The following is a 21002-nucleotide window of genomic DNA, read 5'->3' on the forward strand; positions in this document are numbered from 1 at the left end:
TTTTGTAAGACATAGAATTGTAGGTAGACATGAGAACTTTCCCAACAGCCTTGGTTCACTTTCCTGAGGCCTGGCTATGAATGCACAAGGCCACTGAGATATTTCTGATTCTTTCCACAGTATACTCACAGATCCCCAGCTCTCCCTCTGATGGGCATGCCATCTCTTTAGAAGAACGGTTGGCACCTTTGGTTAAGTGGTGCTTCCCTCTAAACATCTTGCATCAGTCATTACGGATGGGCTGTAGTGGAGCATGCAGGGAACAGACAGTCAAGGCACAGGGCTCTGGGAAACAGTGGGGTTGCTCCCGCGGTGTCGACAACAGAGATTCCTCACAGTCCTCTGAGGATGGCCTTAGGAAAGTGTGCTCTGAAATGTCTCCGCCCTTTTGCCAGCTGACGGAGACTCTCGTTCCAGGAGGAGGAACTACTTGGTTTGGAGTGAGTCCACGTGCCAAAGAGGACTGCGCGGTTCTCTCCCCAGGGCAGGTCCCTTCAATGCCCAGAGGTGGGTTTGCAGGATACACTTGAATGTGTTTGACCAAGGAAAGAGGGTGAGTGAGGTCAGCAGGCTCCCCTCCTCTGGGAGTACAGACGCTCCTTAACTTATAAGGCAGTTATGCCCAACAGCCCTAGTCTAAGTTGGAAATAATGTAAGTCAAAAATTCATGGAATACAGCCACCCTCCCAGACCTCACAGCTTAGTAACACTATACAGTGTCATTTTGCTGACACTTGTGACCACATGGTGCCATGAGAGATTATCTTACCAAAAAATGAAAATTAAAAATTTTGAAACATAGTTTCTACTAAATGTATATCATTTTTACACCATTGTAAAGGTTTTATTTCCAAAACTGTTCAGTCTAACCATTGTAAGTTTGGGGCTTTCTGTGTTGGGCCTAAGGAGCATCTCCTTAGAAATAGCAGAAGGAATGTCCTTCATGGGTGAGAGGTTGGGGACTTGAACTCTGATTCCCCGATCATTTACATTTTCCAGTATTTGGATGCGTTTAGTCACACCAATGATTTACTAGGCTTGGTCATCTTTTTTTGGGTGGGGGTGGGGGTTCGAGACAGGGTTTCTCTGTGTAGTTTTGGTGCCTGTCCTGGATCTTGCTCTGCAGACCAGGCTGGCCTCCAACTCACAGAGATCTGTCTGGCTCTGCCTCCCAAGTGCCAGGATTAAAGGCGTGTGCCACCACCGCCCGGCAGGCTTAGTCATCTTAAAAAGCTGTCTGTGTCTAAATGCTAAGTGGCTGCCTAGGTTGAGAGAATCCCATATGCTGGGTGTATTAGAAACAACAGGGTGCTTATACACATGCTTCTGGTACCCATCAAGGCCAAGATCAAGGTCCCAGCAATGTTGATGTGTGATAAGGATCCATGTCTTGTTCACGGGCAGTCATGTCCTTGCTTTGCTCTGACATGGTGACAGGGAAGGGGAGCTGTCATTTCTCAAAGGCTCACTGACTAATGTCATCACACTGGGACCAGGGGTTCACTATATTCATGTGTGGTCCCAAAACACCTGTTTCGATTTTTCCAAATGTTTCTCTATGATGTCAGTAATGGAGACTGGAGAGATGGCTCGGCTGGTAAGGGCATTTACTGCTCTTGATGAGGACCTGGGTTCAGTTCCCAGTACCTACCTGTAATTCCAGTTCCAGGAATCGTATGCCTGCTTCTGACCTCTGAGGATACCAGGCACATACAGAGTACACATACATACATGTAGGCAGACACTCAAACTCAAAAAATAAAAAGTAACACATTTTTTTAAAAAAAAGGCCGATGTTGTCTGAACTAGTAACACAAACCCAGAACACAGCAGCAAATCCACATTCTTTAATGAAACCATCATTTTTAGACAAGGATTACCATCTCCCCCATGTTCTTGCCAACTGACATTTTACATGAAATGTAAAGTTACTCGAAATAAAAAAATACCCTTATATGTATAGATAATACTTTTCTTTCTTTTTTTTTAAAGAACCTTTTTAGATTTGGGGGTTACTGATCAGAAGTTTGATCACAATCTGCAAAGCTTAAAACATCTATGGATGCTAAGGGGCCATCTCTTCCCAAACTCCATGAACAATACCAAGAAGTCTAAGGAATAGCATGGGGACCAGACTGACGGCATGTTCTTATGAGAAGCTGCTGCTTACCTGTGGTTAGAGAATTATCTAAACAGGCTGAGCAGTCTAAGAATTCCACGACTGTGTAGAGGGAACACTGAGAGAGAAACTTCAGAGAAAACAGTGAATCGATACATAGCCTCATGCCAGCTCTTTGCAGCTTCGCCGCCTTGGGTGCAGGTTCCTGCTTCTGCTGATTCAGAGTCATAGACCTAGGGCACAGAGACCCAGGTTCCAAATACTTCCTTAGGTCATTTGTCCTAAGAGTCAGTTCTTGGGTCTTAGAGCTTCATGACACCCACAGGCTTGGTCCCAGATAAAAGGGAAGGTAAACTGAAGAGCTAGCCTTGAGACCTTTTCTCCGTACATATCCAGGGACGTTTTTGGAAAGGACACTGAGCGATTGGAAGGGCCAAGGTGGGGCAGCTGGGTCTTTCTGTGGAGTGAACTATTTTTGGAAGCCAGACTGCAGTTCTTTGCAGGACCTGTGTCCTGTGTGAATTCCTGTGGGTGCCAGCTTCCAGAGAAGGGGCCCCCTGCAGCTCTTGTTGAATCAGAGCCTGTCTTCTGGGAGTATGTCACTCACAGGCCTAAACAAGGGCTACCATAAGAGCCGTATTGTTGTAAATGGCCTCTGCTAGAGCCGTGTGCTTCTGAAAAACATTCACACTAAAAGAATGATCAGTGTGTCACCACAGTGGCAAACACTGTCTCTCCCCAGCTCCGATTTTCCATGGAATTTGTCAATCTTACTTAGGCTTCTAAAGGTTAAAAATACAGAATTTTTGTCTCTGTGGAGTGGGGTTGGGGACAGATACCTTATGTATCCTGATTTCTGGTCCACCCTTCACAGACAAAATGAGACAAAAGTATAACCTAAACACACACACATACACACACACACACACACACACACACACACACACACACACACACACACACACACACCAGAGCAGTGGAATCTACCACAGTTGGTTGATGGGACCAAAACAATGGGAGAAGCTGTCTTTTTTGCCATATAAAGCTCTCCCCGGGTGGGTGTGCCAGCAATCAGGACATGAGGATGGAGACGGAGCCTCAGTTCAGGGCCAAGAGAAGCTGGAAGAGATCTTGGTTTTGAAGGGAGATGGGTCATGTGTGGGGCCAGCACCGGAGTCTGATGATAAGCCACAGCCAGTGGGTTGGCACTGCCATACTGCCCTGATTAAGGCTTTGATAGCTGATCCTTACATACATACATAGATACATATATACAGACATATATTATTATTATTAATAATACTTGGATTTTTTTTTCTGTTTTAAGAACAAAATGCTCCCATGCATTTCTTTCCCCTTTCTTTGTATCATTCTGGTTTTTTGCTCTCAGCAGTCACTTTAGTTAGACGTCGTCCTCTGGTTGGTATACTGGGATCTTTTTAAAAAAAGAAACACCTTCAGCTTTCATGAACACTTTCTTTAAAGTGATGGTTTGTCACAAAGGGATTCTGGTGCTCGGGAGCTATGCCATCTCTAACGGAAGCAGGCTCCTGTGCCGCCCTGTGTTCACCACCAACCCAACAGGACTTGCGGTTATGTAAACATTATTTTAAAGTTATCCCAACATAAATGCTCTTATAAAGCTAACATACCACAGCTTTTAGCTCATAATGCCCAGAGATGCCTTAATGAAATGCCATTCAAAACTACATCACTATTTCAATTATGCTTTGAGGTGCTAAAATTATGTAAACATCACCCTCTACACGTCAGAGTGTTGAGAATTCTGCTTGCAGTGTGACAGCTGCATCCTGCTTAACTGCGGCAAAGTAGCCAACACGCTCTTTAACCTGTCTGGTGACATGAAGTGTGCCACAGACCCACTTGTTCCGGAAGATGACGACTCTTACATAACTTGGAATTACTAGTTTTCACCTAGTGAGACCTGAATTGTTCCTGAGATGACTTGGCGGCACGTCTTGCAGATGCTGTTTGAACTGGCTGTCCAGGGGTTGAGGTTCCCTGGAGCAGATGCCTCTGCCTCCACAGCTGGGAGTGCTTGGAAGCTGGCGGGAACCCCAGCACAGGTGGCATCCTCTCAGCCTCTGAGTGTCATCTCAGCAACCTGGGAGTGCTCACCAGTGAGTGTGCTGCTGGGCGTGACCATGGATTCTCCCTCACGAATGGGTACCAATGACAGGAGCACCCTAGAGGAGGCAAGGATGGCCAGTAACAGGAAAAGGCGAGAGATCTTCCAACTCCATGACGCTAGTTCCCAGGCTAAGCCTCCCTCTGTGCACTGAGATGCCTCTTTCGCTCTTGGGTCCATACATAGTCTCAGGTTTCCTCATTGGCTTGGCTCTGGAAGAGCTAAGTCAAAACTCCAGCCACACCTGGAACAACTCAGCCACGGCCAAGCTTTTGTCCTCAACGTCCAATGCTGACAGAAGGCAGCCGAGTCATCAGGAGAAGCTGGTGTTGCCTGTCGCCTATGGCAGCCAGTCCAGAGTTGAGGATGGGGTAGCCCAGGTGGCCTTTTGCCCCATAGGAGCAAGGGTACAGCTTGTTTGGTCACGAACTTCAGATTTTAACCTCCTTTAGAAGCTGCAATTGGTAACACTGCAGCTAGAACCACCGGGACACTCTTTCTCTTCCTGTTGGCCAAAGGCATGTACTTTTCATCCAGATACATAGTTTCAAGGATGTAGTTTGAGTTTTTGATGTTGAGAAAGATACTGTACACTGGGGGCTACTCAATCATGGGTGTTTAAAACATCCTTTGTCTCTGCCTTGCCAGAGCCTTGACGCTATTTCCTCATGTGCAAGGCATCCTGGAACTTGGTGCTGGTGTATCGAGCATGAAAACCTTTCTTGTTGATGGTGTCATCCGTGTGGAATCGAATCATCAGCGAATCCCCTGCAGAGTAGATTTCCTCTAATGGCTGGGGAAAAGAAAAAGGAAAGCTAGATTTTAGGCCAGTCTGTTATTGTTGAAATGTAGAGGAGGGTGTAACTGAGATGGGGCCCAAGGATGGCCATGACTGCCATGAGATCACCAGAAGCTCTGACGGGCATCCAAGCAGGTTCCTTTTCAAAGGAGGATTCCCTGGGCCCTACTTTACAAAGTTGAGGCTAGACGCAGAACACATTCAGCATCTATTGCTATCAGGGCCCAGGCGGGCCTGGCATTGGCTACCCACATCCAGATCTCATCTAATGCAGACTTCTCAAGTGTGTAAGAAGGCAGGCACTGGCTACCCACATCCAGATCTCATCTAATGCAGACTTCACAAGTGTGTAAGAAGGCAGGCACTGGCTACCCACATCCAGATCTCATCTAATGCAGACTTCACAAGTGTGTAAGAAGGCAGGCACTGGCTACCCACATTCAGATCTCATCTAATGCAGACTTCGCAAGTGTGTAAGAAGGCAGGTACTGGGTCCACTTTACATGTGAGGAGCCTAAGAGTCAAGTTCACATAGGTCAGCAGGATCCACACTTGGGTCTTTCTGCTTATCCTGTGGATCTCCTGTGCTGTGATTTTTAACATTGTGAAGTGTCTGCCAGGAAACCTGGAGTGAAGACCACTGTGCAGGTCTATGCTTGGTCTTGGCCAGCAAGTGGGTGGAGCTGCTACATTTGTGTCGGGAGGCTTCTGCCAGGTGGTCTAGAGTGGGGTTAGAGCCAGATGCCAAGCCACTGCCTGCCAGATCCTAGGGGTGCCACAGGGGACTTCCTACTAATTAAGATCTCTAAGGGGCTCCTCTCCATGCACTCCTTGGTTTCAGAAGTTTTATCAAAGGCAGTGCATCAGGAGGTCTCATTTGTCTTTCTTTCTTTCTTTCCTTTTTTTTTGGGGGGGGAAGGGGGGGGTAGACAAGGTAAGACAGAAGACTAACCATTCAAAGACATGAATACCAGGCTGAATGTCTGTTTTGCACCAGAAGCAGTGATGATTCCAAAATGATTTGCATAAGCCTAGGCAATAGTAAAGAAGCATGAGCAATCAGCAGAGACAAGGGTTGAAGCCCAGGACAGATGGTGGGTGTACCATGTGGTGTGTTTGGGGAGTGGCTAGGACTTTGTACTCACTTGTTCCTATACACCCACTGGGCACAGACTGTATGTCCTCCCTGAGTCAGGTGCGGGAGATACAGTGAGCCCAGGAAGTGGGTAATAAAGGGAAAAATAATGACCTCAGATATAAACATTGTGTTTATACCAAGTATGATGTGTGATCATTTGTAATCTATACTCGGTTTTGCTTATGATAAGAACTGTGAACATAGTGAGTATATACTAACATATTGAATTAATAAAGCCCAAAGACCAAATGAAAATGAGAAACAGGACTCAAAGGCAGAGGCAAAGGGAGAGAGGATGAAGTGCTCTCCCTCAGCTGATAATGTCCTTTGTGTGACCGGAAGGCCCCTGGCCCCTCCCGGCCTGTCTCTGGGGAGGTCTCCTTTCCACTCTACCACAGCCAAATGGACTCCCGGCTGTGGCTCACAGGGGCAGGATTCTAGCTAGGCGTGACATCAGGAGGTATCCTGTGCATCCCTCAGACTCACCCCTGAGCCACAGAAGCGGCCAAGCCTGGGTGCTGAGCTGTCGTAGCCGTCGTAGGCCTCCATGTAGTCGTAACCACAGTCTGCCTCTTCCTCGACTTCGAAGGTCCGGAATACCAGCTCCACGCCATAGCCATCCTCCGCCACTATCACCCAGTCGCAGTGGGCCTGGCTCGGGTAGTTGTTGTCCCCAAACTGGGCATGAGAATAGAGCTCTTTGGTCTGCACGCCAGCCTTCAGCCTGCCCCCGCACTCTGCAGCAGAGAGAGAAGAAAGATTCACTCTTCCCCTGGGCATCAGCCTGTTGCTTCTCAAAAGCGTCTCTGAAGTCCGTTGCATGCCTTGCAGGAGGGGATGGGCAACCTCACCATCCTACTGCACGAGAAAGAGGCAGTGGTGCAGCAGGCAGGGCTCCCAGGTGCATCCAAACGGGCCCAAGAATGCCGCTGAAAAAGACTAGCTGCTGCCCTCTCTCCCCACCAAGGGGGAAAAGGAACCAAAGAGTAGCTTTCCTGACTGGTTGCAGGGGTGTGACTGATCTAACTATTCCAAGCCTTGGAGGTACTGGAAGCAGAAAGGACTCCCACCAGCTGTAATTTATAGTGATGCCAGTAGGGGGCGATAAAAGCCTATCAGAACTGCAGCTGAGCCCAACAACACAGAAACTTCAATTTCTACTGGAAAGGATCCATGAATGCAGGCGTTAGGGTGGGGTGGAGGAGTGGGGGTGGGGATGGGGAGGCAAAGCTGCTTTTGGTGTGGATTGTGGACTAATTAGTTCTTAACATCCCAGCTGGAGTTGTTCACCTGGCTTGGCCCGGCCCTGTCCTTACCCTGGCTACCAGCTACCGTCTCTTCATGCCTGACCTGCCTTTCAACTCAGGAGACATACACTGAGCACAGAGAGGGCCTGCTGCACCACCACCCCCACCCCAGCACCCCAGTGACCTGTCACTCTGAGCCTGGGTTCAACCATTGGCAACACTTGCAGGTCAGAAGGAGGTTAACATCTCCCAAGCGGTAAAGCTCTGCCCATCCCTCCGTCTGCTTTCTGGGCTGGGGTGACTATATATGCTTGTGGCTCCCAACCCCTTACCTGTCCTTTGAGGTGCCCCCATGCTCTGCAAGCCCTGCTGTAAATAGTCCCTTTATGAAAGTCTGCAACTATTTCCCAGCATGCTCCAACCTCCCACTGAGACGCTAACCCACCCAGTGCACCTCTGTTCCATTTCATTTTATTCTGAGTGTATGGGTGTTTTGTCTTTACGTTTATACGTGCACCGTGTGCTTGTAGTGTCTGTGAATGCCAGAAAAGGGTATCAGATCCCCTGAAACTGGAGTTACAGACAGTTGTAAGCCAACACGTGGGTGCTGGGAATCAAATCCAGGTTCTCTGCAAAAGCAGCCAGTGCTCTTAAGCACTGAACCATCTCTCTGACCCAGAGCACCCATATTCTACTCAATCTACAGGAACAAGAGGGTGAAGTCACTCATCTGTGACCTTAAACTCCTGTGGGGGAAGTATAGATCCTCAAGAGGCTACAGAGGGTCTCATGAAGGATGGGGTGTCTGCCTAAGCAGGGGAGGCTAGACTGATTGGACATGGGAACTGTGGTTCTGTTTGCTCTGAGCCCTGTTTCCTGGCTCTGACTTGAGGGGGCGGAGCACAGGGGGAAGGGCTATTACAAAGAGCTGCAGTGGGAAAGGAGCTGTTAAAAAGAACGGCAGTGTCCCCTGATCATGACCTCCTGCTCAGGACCAGGGACAAAAGCCGCTGCTGGCAGGTTCTTGGGCAGCCCCCGTCTCTGCCGCAATTCAATGTCAGGATCAAAGGGTCCGCATTCCTCCGCAGGGCTGAGACTGAGCGGAGCAGAGTCCACTTCCTTATTGGTTTTCTTATATTTAACAGTTAGATAAGTTAGAAGCATACTTATTTTCTTCCAGAGGACCCGGCAGAGCTGCTGACTTTTGGAGTGCCAGGAATAAAAAGGAAAAAAAAAATGACAAGGAAAAGCAACATTTTCCAGAAGTGGCCCCTCAAGAGTAAAATGGCCGCTCTCCACCACTCAGTTCTCAGACCTTTGCACTTCACGGGTCAGCAAGACGACAAGTGCATTTTTAAGGGGGAAAGAGGGAGATGGAAGGGCACCAACAAAGTGTTGCCCACATCCAATTTTGTCAGCTAAAGGCATCCAAAGAGAAGAACCTCCAGCCAATGGCAGCTGCTGCTGTTTCTTTTAACAGGGACGGTTAAGGATGCCATTCTCCTCACCCCACCCTGGCAGACAGACCGAAGGAGGTCCTTCATCAGCTATGAGCCTGGGAGGTGCTCAGCAGTGGCCCGCACCTGTGCTGTGCACAGCCTGGAAACCTTTCCTCTGCACCGAGGTGTCTGAGTAAAACCTGAGAAACAGGCTGCTGCCCGTAGCCACCACAGGATCTGGCTTCTTGCTGCCACAAAAGCGGCCGAGGATGGGGGCCAGGCTGTCCGTCCCATCGTACAGTTCCAGGTGGTCATAGGCACATTCCTGGTGCTGCTCAATCTCAAACTCATTGAATGTCTGGAGATGGGAGAGCAGAAAGTGAGGTAAGGATAGGGCATTGAGAAGGGAAGGGGAAGGGAGGGGGCACACAGGACCGGGAGGTGTCTGTCTGCCAGCTTTGCAGGGGTGCCCACCATTGCCATGATGATGCAACATCCAGTCCCAGGCTGCCAACCACTCAGAATTACCTCTTCGCATCCCCCTCCTCTGATGCTGGAGGCCAGCTGGGACTGAGTGCTCACCCATGCTGGTGGTTGTGTTACGGGCTTTACAAATGTCCCTCATTCAGTCTTTGCAACCCTGTCCCACGCATGATCCCTGCAAGAAGATGTCGGATGGCTTTTCCAGGGTCCTCACTGGTAGAGCTGTTATGGGACATGGGAACTGTGGCTTCAGAGATGCTACTGTTAGCCTTTTCCCACTACCACACACTTGAAATTCCAGTGCCTTTGAGCAGGGCCACACTGTTCTGCCATCAGCCTCAAAGTGCTGACATTTGTTGGGTATTTTTTTTTTCCACGCCAATAAATTATGGGAATTTTCTCACTTAAATTCTAATGACATTATGGAGATCTATTAGTATCCCTGGGGAACAGAAGGAGAAACTGAGTAATAAAGAAGCTAATTGGAGTGAAAATTGAACATGACCCAGTGCCAACCTTCTCCAGGTTAACCATAACCAGATTCTGCTGTCTCTTTTCTTCCTCGCCCTCCACCAAAGACTGTCCCCAGTTGTTGGCCTGGGAGCTGAACAGTTTCAAGCCATACAATGACTGACTGACTGATCGTCTGCCTGCGGTGTCAAGGTAAGCAGGGGATATTAGGTAAAGGCTTGACTAAAACGACAGAGTGGAAAGGAGGACATTAGTTTTATGTTTGGGGGTCACACTCTGTAGTTTTTAAAAAAGGCAGAGTTCAGTCAATATACCCACCAACCATGTTCCAAGGAAATGTCTTGTGTGCAGACACCTCAGGTTAAGGCATCCCATTTTGCAGATTTGAGGTGTCCCCCCCCCACGCCCACTCCCTGTATGCTGTTCTTCGTGATCATCAGGAAAGGATGCCACTGAGGAACAGTGCATCTTTCCAACAGATGGCAGTCTAGGGCAAAGGTGGCCTTTCAAAGGCTCTCAATCCTTAACTCACCCTCATCCAGATTTCACACTGTTCTGAGAGACCCAGGGCAGAAGAAAGCAGTTCCTACATTGGCAGCACATGTCATGTACAGGAAGTGCCCAAGGAGCATGCCCTATGCCCTGGGGTCCTTTTGTTACCCTTGATGCCTTGGAAGACCATTAATTATCCTTGTGTAGCAGGAAACTCCCTGGCACGATCACCTGCAAATCACCATGTCTCTCTCTGTTCTCTTCTCTCCTTCCTGCATTATTAGTCAGTCATTCATAAAGTCCTCTTGCTCATCTCAACAGTCTGAGGTGTTTTGTGTATGTGCGTGTGCATGTGTGAGTGTGTTCCTATGTATGTGCGTGTGCATATGTGTCTCTGAGTGTGTGTGTGTGTGTGTGTGTGTGTGTGTGTAGAGAGAGAGAGAGAGATTCTCTAGCTGCTAGTTGCTTCATATGTCATACACTACAGGTCAGAATGGGGGGGCTAAGACATGGGATTTGGAGAACAGACTTTTTTTTGTAAATAATGAAATATGCTGTGCAAGACTACATATCAGATATATGCAGATGAAACTTTAAATGCAAGGCAATTGTTGCTTTTTTAACTGAAGGAAGAATTAGCATAGTGGTCTTACTGTTAATTGAAAAAGATGTAGATTGCAGAGAGTATGAATAATTGTATTTATTCTATGTAAGTGATCTGAGCAAAGAAAAAAAAAGGTACATGTTTTCCCATGTGTGGGAAACTTCTGGAGAGAGTCACAAATTTCTAGAGTGGGAATGGGGGACCTGAGAACTTTCGGCCTTCCCCTGTCAACCTTCTGTGTAAATTAAGTCTTTTGTTTTCTTCTTCCAGAGTGTAATGTTCTGTGAGAGATCTGCTCTGGAGACAACTGAGTCCCACACAGCACTGCACACCTGTGTGGTGGCGGCCACCTCACACAGTGCCACCGGAAGAAGTGCTGTTACAGGGCACGCTCCCTTCATCTGCCCAGCAGCCCCCACTTCAAGATTCACAGCATCTTCCCATTCCTCAGTAGCACAACTGAGACCTGGGCATGCTCCATGATGGACACGGAGCAGGACTTGAACCCATGTCTGCCCAACATCAAGGTTTATGCCCTTAGCAACCTAATGAAACAACTTACAATTTTCACCCTGTGGCCTGCGGTTGACGAAATGTTCCACGTACATTCCTTCCGGCTGGGGTATTTGTCAGGCCAGTTGGGGCTCATCAGGGTCCCCTCTGCACTGCTGATCTTGTATGCACAGCCAGCTAGAGGTCAGAAAGGGACACACAGAGCGGTCATTCAACTGGGGCCAGCATCACAGCGGAGTCTCAGGGTCGATACCCAATGTATGGGCAGCCAGCCTGGATCTGGTGTGACCTGGTGCTGACTTTGAACGGGCTCCGGAGGAGAAACCTTTCTGTAACCATGACTCTTCACATGGAGGCTGGCACTGAGAACGTGGTAGAGTCAGCACCGGGTGAGAGCACAGGCCCTGGGGTCAGGCCGAGTTCAGGAGAGCACTGGTTCTACAACTTATGGGATTAAGACCTCTCTGTCCTCATGCATCACAGGAACGGCAGGCTCATAGGTGTGTGCTAATGTCACATGTGAAAGGCCTAGAGAGTGCCACCCATGGTGAATGTCAACAGAGATCCAAGGGTCACTATGCCTTCCCTCCATCAATCCCATCCATGGCCGGCCTGCTTTGCCCATATCACCTGTTATTAGCCAAGAGTGGTACCATGGCTTGCTTGGTGACTAGTATTTTGAGTTTGTCTTGCTCTGTGGTTAAGTGGTTTGCATGCATCCTCTCAATTTTTCCCATCTCCAAATAAGAAAGAGGCATGCGGTCTTCACATCTTCCGCCATCCTCCAAGTCCTCCAACTCAGAGAAGGGCAAGGCCTTAAGCTACGTTTATCACGGATACACAAACTCCCTTCGCAGAAGAAGGTAAACGCTAAGGGCAGGCTTCTTCCACAACGCCTGGGCAAGCAAAACCATCTGGCTCTGAAGGGAGCAGGTGAAATTCCTCCCATTCTACTTCATTCTCAGTCCTGCCTGGGGCACTACTACGACAAAGACGCGGGCCTAATATTTATAGACACCTAGCACACACAGTCTGCATCAGACCATCTCAAACACTTCCTAGGCAGGCTGGAATCCTTACAAAACCCCAAGGAAAGACACATGATTACCATGTTTACCCTGCTTGTCACAGAAGAGGAAAATGAAGCTCATAAGATTTAAGTAACTAGCCGAAGGGTACGTAGCCAGGGAAGGGCAAAGCCATAATTTAGAGGTAGGTATATTGATTCTGGCTTAATCGGTCTGCAATAGGCACTCATCTCGGGTCTCGTTGACCAGCTGTCCCTAAGACAATTAATTGCTGTCCCACAGGAGAGCCACCAAAGTGAAGATTCACATGGAGCTCTCACGGCATTCTACAGACGGTGACTCCCCATGCCAGCTCCCGCCCGCATCCCTCCCTCACCCGCTCACACACCCAGAGAAGCCGGTGCCAGCCCAGCAGCTCCAGCTCACCCTCTTTGCAGTCATGTCCATTCTCGTGCAGTCGGTACCCATTCCCACACCTGCACAGGTAGCTCCCGAACGTGTTCACGCACTCCTGCTGGCAGCCGCCGTTGTCCTTGGCACACTCGTCCTTGTCTGCGGAGACCAATGGGCTCTCCTGAGAAGAGCTGCCTGCTTGCCGCTGTCCCCTGGGGCTCCAAAGAGCCTCCCAGATCATGTCCCCTTAAAGAGGTGACAGTCACGGAGAGGGGATCTTTGTTTGGAATATTTGGGACATCCATTGGCCTCTTTGGGGTTCTCTGTGCTCCTAAAACACTTTCACGTGCGGAACATACGTTCTCTGTCCTGCTTCCCACCCAAGCCAAGGAGCTCCCTGGAGGGCAGGTTCACATCAACAGCCAAAGCAGCAATGATGAAAATGACCACCATATACTGACTATTTACCCTAGAATGGGTCCTTGGCACTTCCTGTATGCTATTGTGATCTAAGTTAATTCCCACTAGAGCTTAGGAGGGCATATCTGTACGCCCCCCACACACACACACACACTTTACATGCAAAGAAACAAGCCGAGGCAGCTTCTATGCAAGAAGCTTATTGTGACCCAGAGGTTTGGACACACACTGTTCCCCGTGTGTAGAGAGGTAAGTGTGCGGGCCAGGAGCCACACGGCGGGTGCTGCCCACTTCGCCTCAGCAGGACAGTACTTCAGGCTCCGTTGTCTCGGCCCCCTCGGGTTGCTGGGCGGGAAAATGAATGGGAATCGGGAAATCCTTCGGAATGTCTGGCTCCCAGGAAGTGCTGGTTGCTACAATTACAGTCGCGTGAGACCCTAGTGCTGGCTCTTACCCTGTGGTTCCTGAGGCTCTGGAGGCGTGGACCTTTCCATTGCCACCTTCTTCCTGTAGTAAATGAGGTTCTGCCTCCATTCCACCCCCTCCTTCCTTTACCCCGCTCTATATGTGCCTCGGGGATTAAGGTGTCAGCCTTCCCTCGGTACTCTCTTGCCATTATAGTTGTGGTGTTCTAGAACAGTTCACATTGTGGCTTCACCCTTGTTTTTATGGGAACAACCAAAACCCTATCCAGAGCTCTTAGAGTGTAAACTGACGTCACAGCCCAGTACGGTGCTCCCCTCCCCCTCCCTTCCTAAGGCCTCCCACTGACACTCATGGGGGCCCTTACCTCCTAAGACCTAGTTTCTCTGTCTCTGGGCTCTGTGCGTAAGCATGGAACTATACCCCTCATTAGGGCCTTGCGTACCTGCCTCTGAGGAGATTCCTGGCCCTCTCAGCTCCATCCTGCCTGACCTGGTTTGATCATATGATTTGTAGGCTTCCCTGCTCAGAACCTACAGAGAGGGTTTCCATCCTGTCCCACTGCATCCCACTCTTCAGCCAGCATTCATGGCTCATTTTGACCAAGGCTGCCTGACCTGGCCCACCTGTGGCTTCCCCAGGCACAATTATGGGTCCTGCTAGTCTGGTCTTACAAGTCTTTGTAAACACCGAGACCCACAAATCCAAGCTCGTGACACCCCCTCTTCTCTAGAACTTGGTCAGTTTCTCTCCAGTCATACTATCTCCCCCTCAGCCTTTCAGATCTGGCCCAGATCGCACGCTTCAGGCAGAGAGGCTGTACCCACTGCCTCAGGTCCCCTCCTCCAAGTATCAGCCCTCATCAGGCTATCCTAAGCTGGGACTTACTGGGATGCTGTCTTTCCGGCCTCTCCAACCAGGGCAAGCTTATGCCAGGCTGGATGCCATCCAGGCAACCTCTGAGCTCAGGTCTGTGCTGTGCCCATAACACAAAACAGAACTTGCTCAGTGAGAGACCGCCTACCCCCAAAAGTCAAAGACAGAACTCTGAGCACCTATAAAGCCAACAAATAATGGGCCTGCTTCAATGCTGAGCACTAAGAGAGAGATCCAAACACCCCTCTGAATAGGCCACACTCCAGTGTGACGTGACCAACAGGACCCACTACATGCTTTGTGGTATCCTTGAATTCCAATTTCTGACTCATAGAACTTAAGGGAATAATTTTTTGTTTGTTTGTTTTAAGCCACACTTGGCGTGTGGCAAGTTGTTGGGGTGTCCCCAGGAGATGAACCAGGCCACCAATATAAAAACCAGATGAAGAGGAAGTTGGAGGAGGCAGAGAGGAGGCTCCAGGAACTCAGGGTCCAGGAGCCTTCGGGCCTCTGCAGGCCCGCCCCACCTGCCTGAGAAGAAGTAGGCCCTGAAGCCTCGTTTGGAGACTGTGTTGTCAGACTTGAACTCCACACGCATGTTGTTGCCCTGCGACGTGATGACCTCGGGGGTCTCGGAGCCACAGAACTTGCCGTGAAGCTTGGCGTCAGGAGACAGGCCGCTGCGCACCTCTACGAAGTCATACTTACAGACCTGTGAGGGAACATGGGCCAGGGCAGTGTGCTTCCCCTTCCCCCCAGTCACTTCATAGATGCGCCTCGGGGGCACTAATGGCACCCCTCCCTCTGTACCCTCTTGCCACCAAAGTTGTGATGCCCTAGAACTCTTGGACTATAAGCTTCACCCTTGTATTTCATATTGACAACTAAGACTCCATGCAGAGGTCAGGAGAGCAAACTGTCCAGTCCGTCCTTCCCTCCCCCTCCTCCCTTCCGAGGTCCTCCTGCTGACACACGTGGGTCCTCAGCAGAGTGTCCACCTCAGAACTACACTCTTCCCTGCGGGCGAATGTGCTCAGTCAACCAGCCCTGGAGCTGGAGTCCTCTGGATTGTCACTGTGCTGTGAGCACCAGAGGGTGGCAGGGACTTCAGCTTTCCAACTGAGGCTCTGTGAGGTAAGCTGCCTGGCAGCAGAATACAAGCTCCTTCCTTGCTTCTACTTACTTATATCTTGGGCTACCACAAGGCCTTGGCTTCAGCAAAGGGCCCCTGCTGGGAGGAGATGGCAAAGGAGGAGGGAGGGAGGGAGGGGATGTCTTCAAACTGTGGCCACAGACCAACTCCACCATAGTCTCACAGGAACAAAATAATGCCCCGGAGGGGAAAGACGTTCGTCTGACGTCACCTGGCTCAGCAGTGGTGCAGCGGGGACTAGAATCCACATTACCTCAGTTAGCACAGAATTTTCTTTGAAAATAACTTAAATGCTGAAGGTCTGGTTAGTTACCTTCAAATGGCTATTTTTTTTTTTCTGTGAAATACTCATTTTGAGGAGGTTAGCCCTGATTGGCACCAGAGCCTTCCACGTATTGGTTTTTGTTTGTTTGTTTGGTTGGTTGGTTGGTTGGTTGGTTGGTTGGTTTTGTTTTATTTTTAAAGATGTGTTTCATTTTTAGTTATATGTGTGGGTATGTGGATTTGTACATGTGAGTGCAGGTGGCCGTGGAGGTCAGGAGAGTTATATTTGGGTGTGAGCCACCCAACAAAGGTGCTGGGAATTGCACTTGGGTCCTCTAGAAGAGCAGTCTTAACTGTCAGGCCATCTCTTGAGCTTCCTGCATTGGGATTTGGGGCATGGAAGTCTCTCTTGGTTCCCTGCAAGGGTGATGGAGTGGGTGAGAGCTAGGCCACTGCTGTTGTTGGAGTGATCGCCCCAGCTGGGCTGTGGCAGGGGTTCGTGGAGAAACACACGGAGCTCCAGGGGCTCCTCCTGTTCCCAGGTGCAGTCACGAGGCGCTCCTGTCACACTCTGGCTGTGGGGTACTGCCATGGCCTCTCCTGACTTGACTATCCATCGCCACTTCCGAGAGACAGGGACAGGCTGTTGACAGTATCCCTGTCTGCTGCTGGCCCTCGGTGCCTTTTGTTCCCCTCAGATGGACACTGGTCCCCAGATCCACACCTCGGAGTTTAGGTCAGCCCTGACTGCTCTACCCCCATCTCCTGCCTCCTTCACTCTCGATTCCATCTTCCTTGGACTCAGTGGAATGGACATGCAGCTGAAGTGACTCAATGAGACACCGCCCCCTTCTCCACAGCCCCCAGTTCTGCCTAGTCTCCACCCCAGGTCTCCACCAGAAGCAGCAGCTTCACCCAGGCCACCCTGCTGCCTGGAGATCCTGTCCTAGCTGTGAATCACTTCCCAACACAGCTACCACCCCATCGGTCACGGGGCAAAGACGTACGTCATTGCCTTCCAGCTCGAATGCTTCAAACTGCAGGGAGATGCGGTACTGCGTGGGGGCCACCACCTGCCAGACACAGTTCTTGTTTGTGGGGTACTCCTTCGGCCACCCAGGGCTGGTGATGGTGCCATTTAGCTTGGTAATGAATCCACCACAGGCCACTGCATGAAGGGAAACAGATTTTAGACTCGTCTGTTTTTGGTTCCAAGTGACTGAGATATCCCCCAAGCATCAGGAGGGCCTGTTGTCCTTTAATAATCACGGAAAAGTTAGGCAATCTGAACAGACTCAGATTCTTTTTTTTTTAAATGAGTGCTTTCCACGGAGGCTTTGGGGGGACAAGCTGGGGACACATCTACTGCTTTTAAAGTAATGATGGAGCATCTGACCTGTTCTACAGTTGGGGGGCTCCCCAGGTCTCAGACCAAAGGAGAGTCAGAGATGTCTGTATCAAGCTACTCACTGTACCTGGCTTGTGTGAGCAAGTGGATTCGTTTAGGTGGGTAGGTGGGCTGAACCCAGGCCATGTGGGAAAGTAGCAGGTGAGGGCCTCTCAACTGTGTCCTGCCAGAGCACTCATAGTTCCTCATGGTTTTGTCATGGCAACCACATGAATTGTCCCCAGAAGGGGGACAAGCTGCAGCCTCTGTCTCTGGGTTTCAAGGATGGCTGGAACCTGTTATGTTTGTGACTGCCCCCGCTTTCTTCTGCCTCAGAAAAATAGGTGGCTCTCCTGAACACTGCTGTTTCATAGTCAGTCACCTGCCCATCTCTGTCTCCACTTCTAAAACTTGTAATCTCCAAGTCCTTGTCATTTCAGCTTGGCAGGTCCAGTACCAACCTTCACACGTCTTCTTGTCGGCAGCCAGCTCATAGCCAGGATCACAGGCGCATGTGTAACTGCCAAGTGTGTTTACACAGCGTTGCTCACACCCACCGTGGTCTGGCCAGGAACACTCATCCACCTCTGCGGGAGGGAAAGTGACAGGGTTAAATTGTCACCAAGATGCGCAGTGTGTCCCCTCCCTTCCATATCCTAAGGCTCCAGGTACATGCCTCTATGACAAGAGCTACTTCCAGTAACCACTTGCCCCAAACTCCTGTGTCTGTACTTGACAGTCATCGGCAGCAGCGACAGTCAAAGGTGGGATCCTGATCACATGAACAGGGGCATCTAGTTATGCAGAACAGGAAGAGCCAGGTTGGAGAACAGAATTATACCAGGCGCCCATTCAGTGTACATGATTGGCTTCATGAATCTCACCAGGTTCCACACCAGAGGCCTCATCATTTTAATACCATGGAATTGGGATTCTCTTCCATAAGCACAGAACTTCTTAGAGACATTTGGCAAAGGAAGATAATGGTGGGATGCATTTCTAGATGAAGATGTACTAGCATCCTAGACAGAACTAGAAGTCTGCTGGGCAGCATTTTTATAGAAATTCTTAAGAACATACAGAAAACACTGGGCTCCCAGATTAGCCAGTGCTCCTGGGAGAAATTGTTGGGCAAGCAGGAAGGAGGCTTGGAGGTTGGGAGCCTAAGGGATTCGGCATAAACAGGTGCCCAGTGTTTATTAAACACTAAACAACAAGGAGTAGGATGCTAGGAGCTTTGACCACAGGAGAAGGCAGGAGTCACTGTTAGCTCACAAGCCACTAAAGCAGAGCAAGTACTTAGCAATGGCCATCTCCAAGAAGAGTACCAGAAATGAACGGAAAACTACTCTGTTACCAGGCTATGCACATCTATCCATGGAAGCTAGCACACAGGATGTGCCCTGCCTATGCCAGAAGAGGAGAATGAAGGAAAGACATCATTTAAAATGCAAAGTGGGTGGGTCAGGAAGGAGAGTGTAGGTTGGAGGCACCAAGGTAAGGAGGGCAGAGAAAGCATGAAGCTGTTGGCCAAATCTTGAAAGAATGAGTTGCACAAGGAAATGAAAGAAATCAGAATATCTCTAAGAGTTGGAAACAAACTGCAGAAATGCAACGCCCTCTCTATTTTTCCCTCTTCACTACCATTTTCCAACTCAAATGAGCCTACTCTCTGCCCGTCTTCCTTGTCTGTGAAGCATGGATCCTTTGTCAGCCTGATTGCCCTTCTCTGGGGGGATGATAGCTTGTCAGAACCCCTGCATTTCATTCAGTGGGTATTATACAGAGTCACTCTGAATATCAGGTGTTCTTGGACCCAACAAAGACTGAAATGAGTTTGTCACTGGGCACCTAGAGAGGTTGTGAACAGGGAAGTGAATTTGTCCATGGCCATTAATTAAATGTAGTATTAAACATGTTGAATTGGTGTTCAAGTAACTATTTGTTCATTGTGTTGAAATACACAAAGCACTTTCTTAGACATCTGCCAAAAATTCACAAAGATGAACATGCACAGGATGATAGATGGCAGTAGAAAGAGTCTGGGAGCCGCGTCAGGATGGATCAACTGATGTGATCCAATCACATGGACTTGGATGCTGCTTGTTTAACTTCCCTGAGCTTCCCCCTAGTTTGAAAACGACAAGAATGGCCTTGGCTTTTGTGGTGGTTGGAAATTATGCCTGTGAAGGACTGGCGCGTGGTCGGTGTGTGGGGTGGTCACTTCAAACAGCTCGGACAGTCTCTGCAATTCCAGCAACTGGAAAGACAACGATAGGGACAGTGGAAGGGGAGAGCATCATGGGCCCATCCAGGTCAGGCAGAAAGACAGTGGGCAGCAGGAGAGGAGAAGGGCAAGAGCAGGTGAAGGGAAGGGCTTTAAAGATGGGTCAGGGAAGGAGGGACAGACAGACGGGAGCAGTGCCCGGGTTTACAAAACCGGCCGGTGGAAACTTAGAAAAGATCCCATGAGAAAAGACAAAGATAAATAAAGACTCACGGGGAGGGGAGGGGGGATGCTCTGATGCCAGGAGATGTGGAGGTTGTGGGCAGGGCACAGAGGTAAGAAAGAGGGGATCACCACTTCTTAGCACAGTTGTTGCTAGGTGACGGAAAAAAAAGCTAGTGGGTTGACTTAAAGCAACGAAAGCACCATTCGTGTGGAGACAAAGGGGGTACCGCGTAAGGCAGGAGATGGAGAAGAGCCGCCAGCTCAGTGGGCTGTTGCTGTCTGCAGCACTGTGCCAGCGTCGGCCAGTGGCAGGCAAATGGGCACCAGGCTTGCCAGGGTCTGGTGGCTTCATGGCCTCCACAGTGCCACAGGGTATCTATCACCTGCGCCAAGCCCACTGGCTCATGCTCACCCCACACAGTGCACACCTTCGAAGAAAATCTGAGAGCATGCAGGTAGAATTGGCTAGAACCAGAGTTTAGCCAATTATGGCCAGAGCTCTGGCTTCTTTCCATCCCCTGAGATACACAGGAAAAGAAGGAGCCATTCTATGGCTCAATAATGAGACCCACACGGGGTCTTAAAATCATTTCAGAGACAGGTAAGGAAAGAGAAGTTTGAGCACACTCCAGGACTTTGAAGAAATACCTTGAAGAAGGCCTTCATTGCCACCCTACATCCTGTATGGTCCCTCTGCACTGGAATGAGAGTGTGTAGGGATTCAAGCAGGATTTCACACTCCTTGTGTAGGGCTGTGGGACCAGCCAAGCCCTGAATGCCACCATCCTTTCTTAAAGTAAGCAGACGTGTAAGGCTCTGCCTGTTGCCTAGCCAATTGGCTCTGAGGGGCTGCCATCTGGCACCAGAAGATCAGTGCTGAGGCCAGCTGGCACCCTGGCCAGTGTTATGGGCCAGCTGGGCCCCAGGCAAAGGCTGTTGCCAACTGGCATCAAGGCACAAGGTTCTCTGGCTCACCCTGGCTCTGCCACAGGCTTTGTGGTTTCCAGCTCCCTCCCCCTGGCAAAGACACACGAGCCAGACACTGTGCTCTGGGGCATCCTGCTGTGGCCCCACTGGTCAAAGGAAGCTGGGCAATAAGATGTTCATTCCGTCTCTTGATTTTTTTTCCCTGCATGCCCCAATGGGAAGAAC

The 21002-nt window shown here is 49.8% G+C and overlaps 1 protein-coding gene across 1 annotated transcript in view; it reads right to left on the bottom strand.

Moving 5' to 3' along the window:
• Positions 1 to 1832: 1832 nt before the first annotated feature.
• Tll2 (tolloid like 2) overlaps positions 1833 to 21002 on the bottom strand; it is a 114466-nt gene continuing 95296 nt past the window's right edge. Inside the window, exons 14-21 of the mRNA XM_006992415.4 lie at positions 17860 to 17985; positions 17019 to 17179; positions 15126 to 15306; positions 12909 to 13034; positions 11504 to 11631; positions 9036 to 9249; positions 6692 to 6942; positions 1833 to 5061 (exon numbers count right to left, since the gene is read on the bottom strand). Of these exons, the coding sequence (XP_006992477.2) occupies positions 4927 to 5061; positions 6692 to 6942; positions 9036 to 9249; positions 11504 to 11631; positions 12909 to 13034; positions 15126 to 15306; positions 17019 to 17179; positions 17860 to 17985 (1322 nt within the window). The 3' untranslated portion in view covers positions 1833 to 4926. The remainder of the gene's footprint in view (positions 5062 to 6691; positions 6943 to 9035; positions 9250 to 11503; positions 11632 to 12908; positions 13035 to 15125; positions 15307 to 17018; positions 17180 to 17859; positions 17986 to 21002) is intronic.

The sequence above is a fragment of the Peromyscus maniculatus genome, chromosome 1, assembly GCF_049852395.1.
Source record: "Peromyscus maniculatus bairdii isolate BWxNUB_F1_BW_parent chromosome 1, HU_Pman_BW_mat_3.1, whole genome shotgun sequence".
Taxonomy (NCBI): domain Eukaryota; kingdom Metazoa; phylum Chordata; class Mammalia; order Rodentia; family Cricetidae; genus Peromyscus; species Peromyscus maniculatus.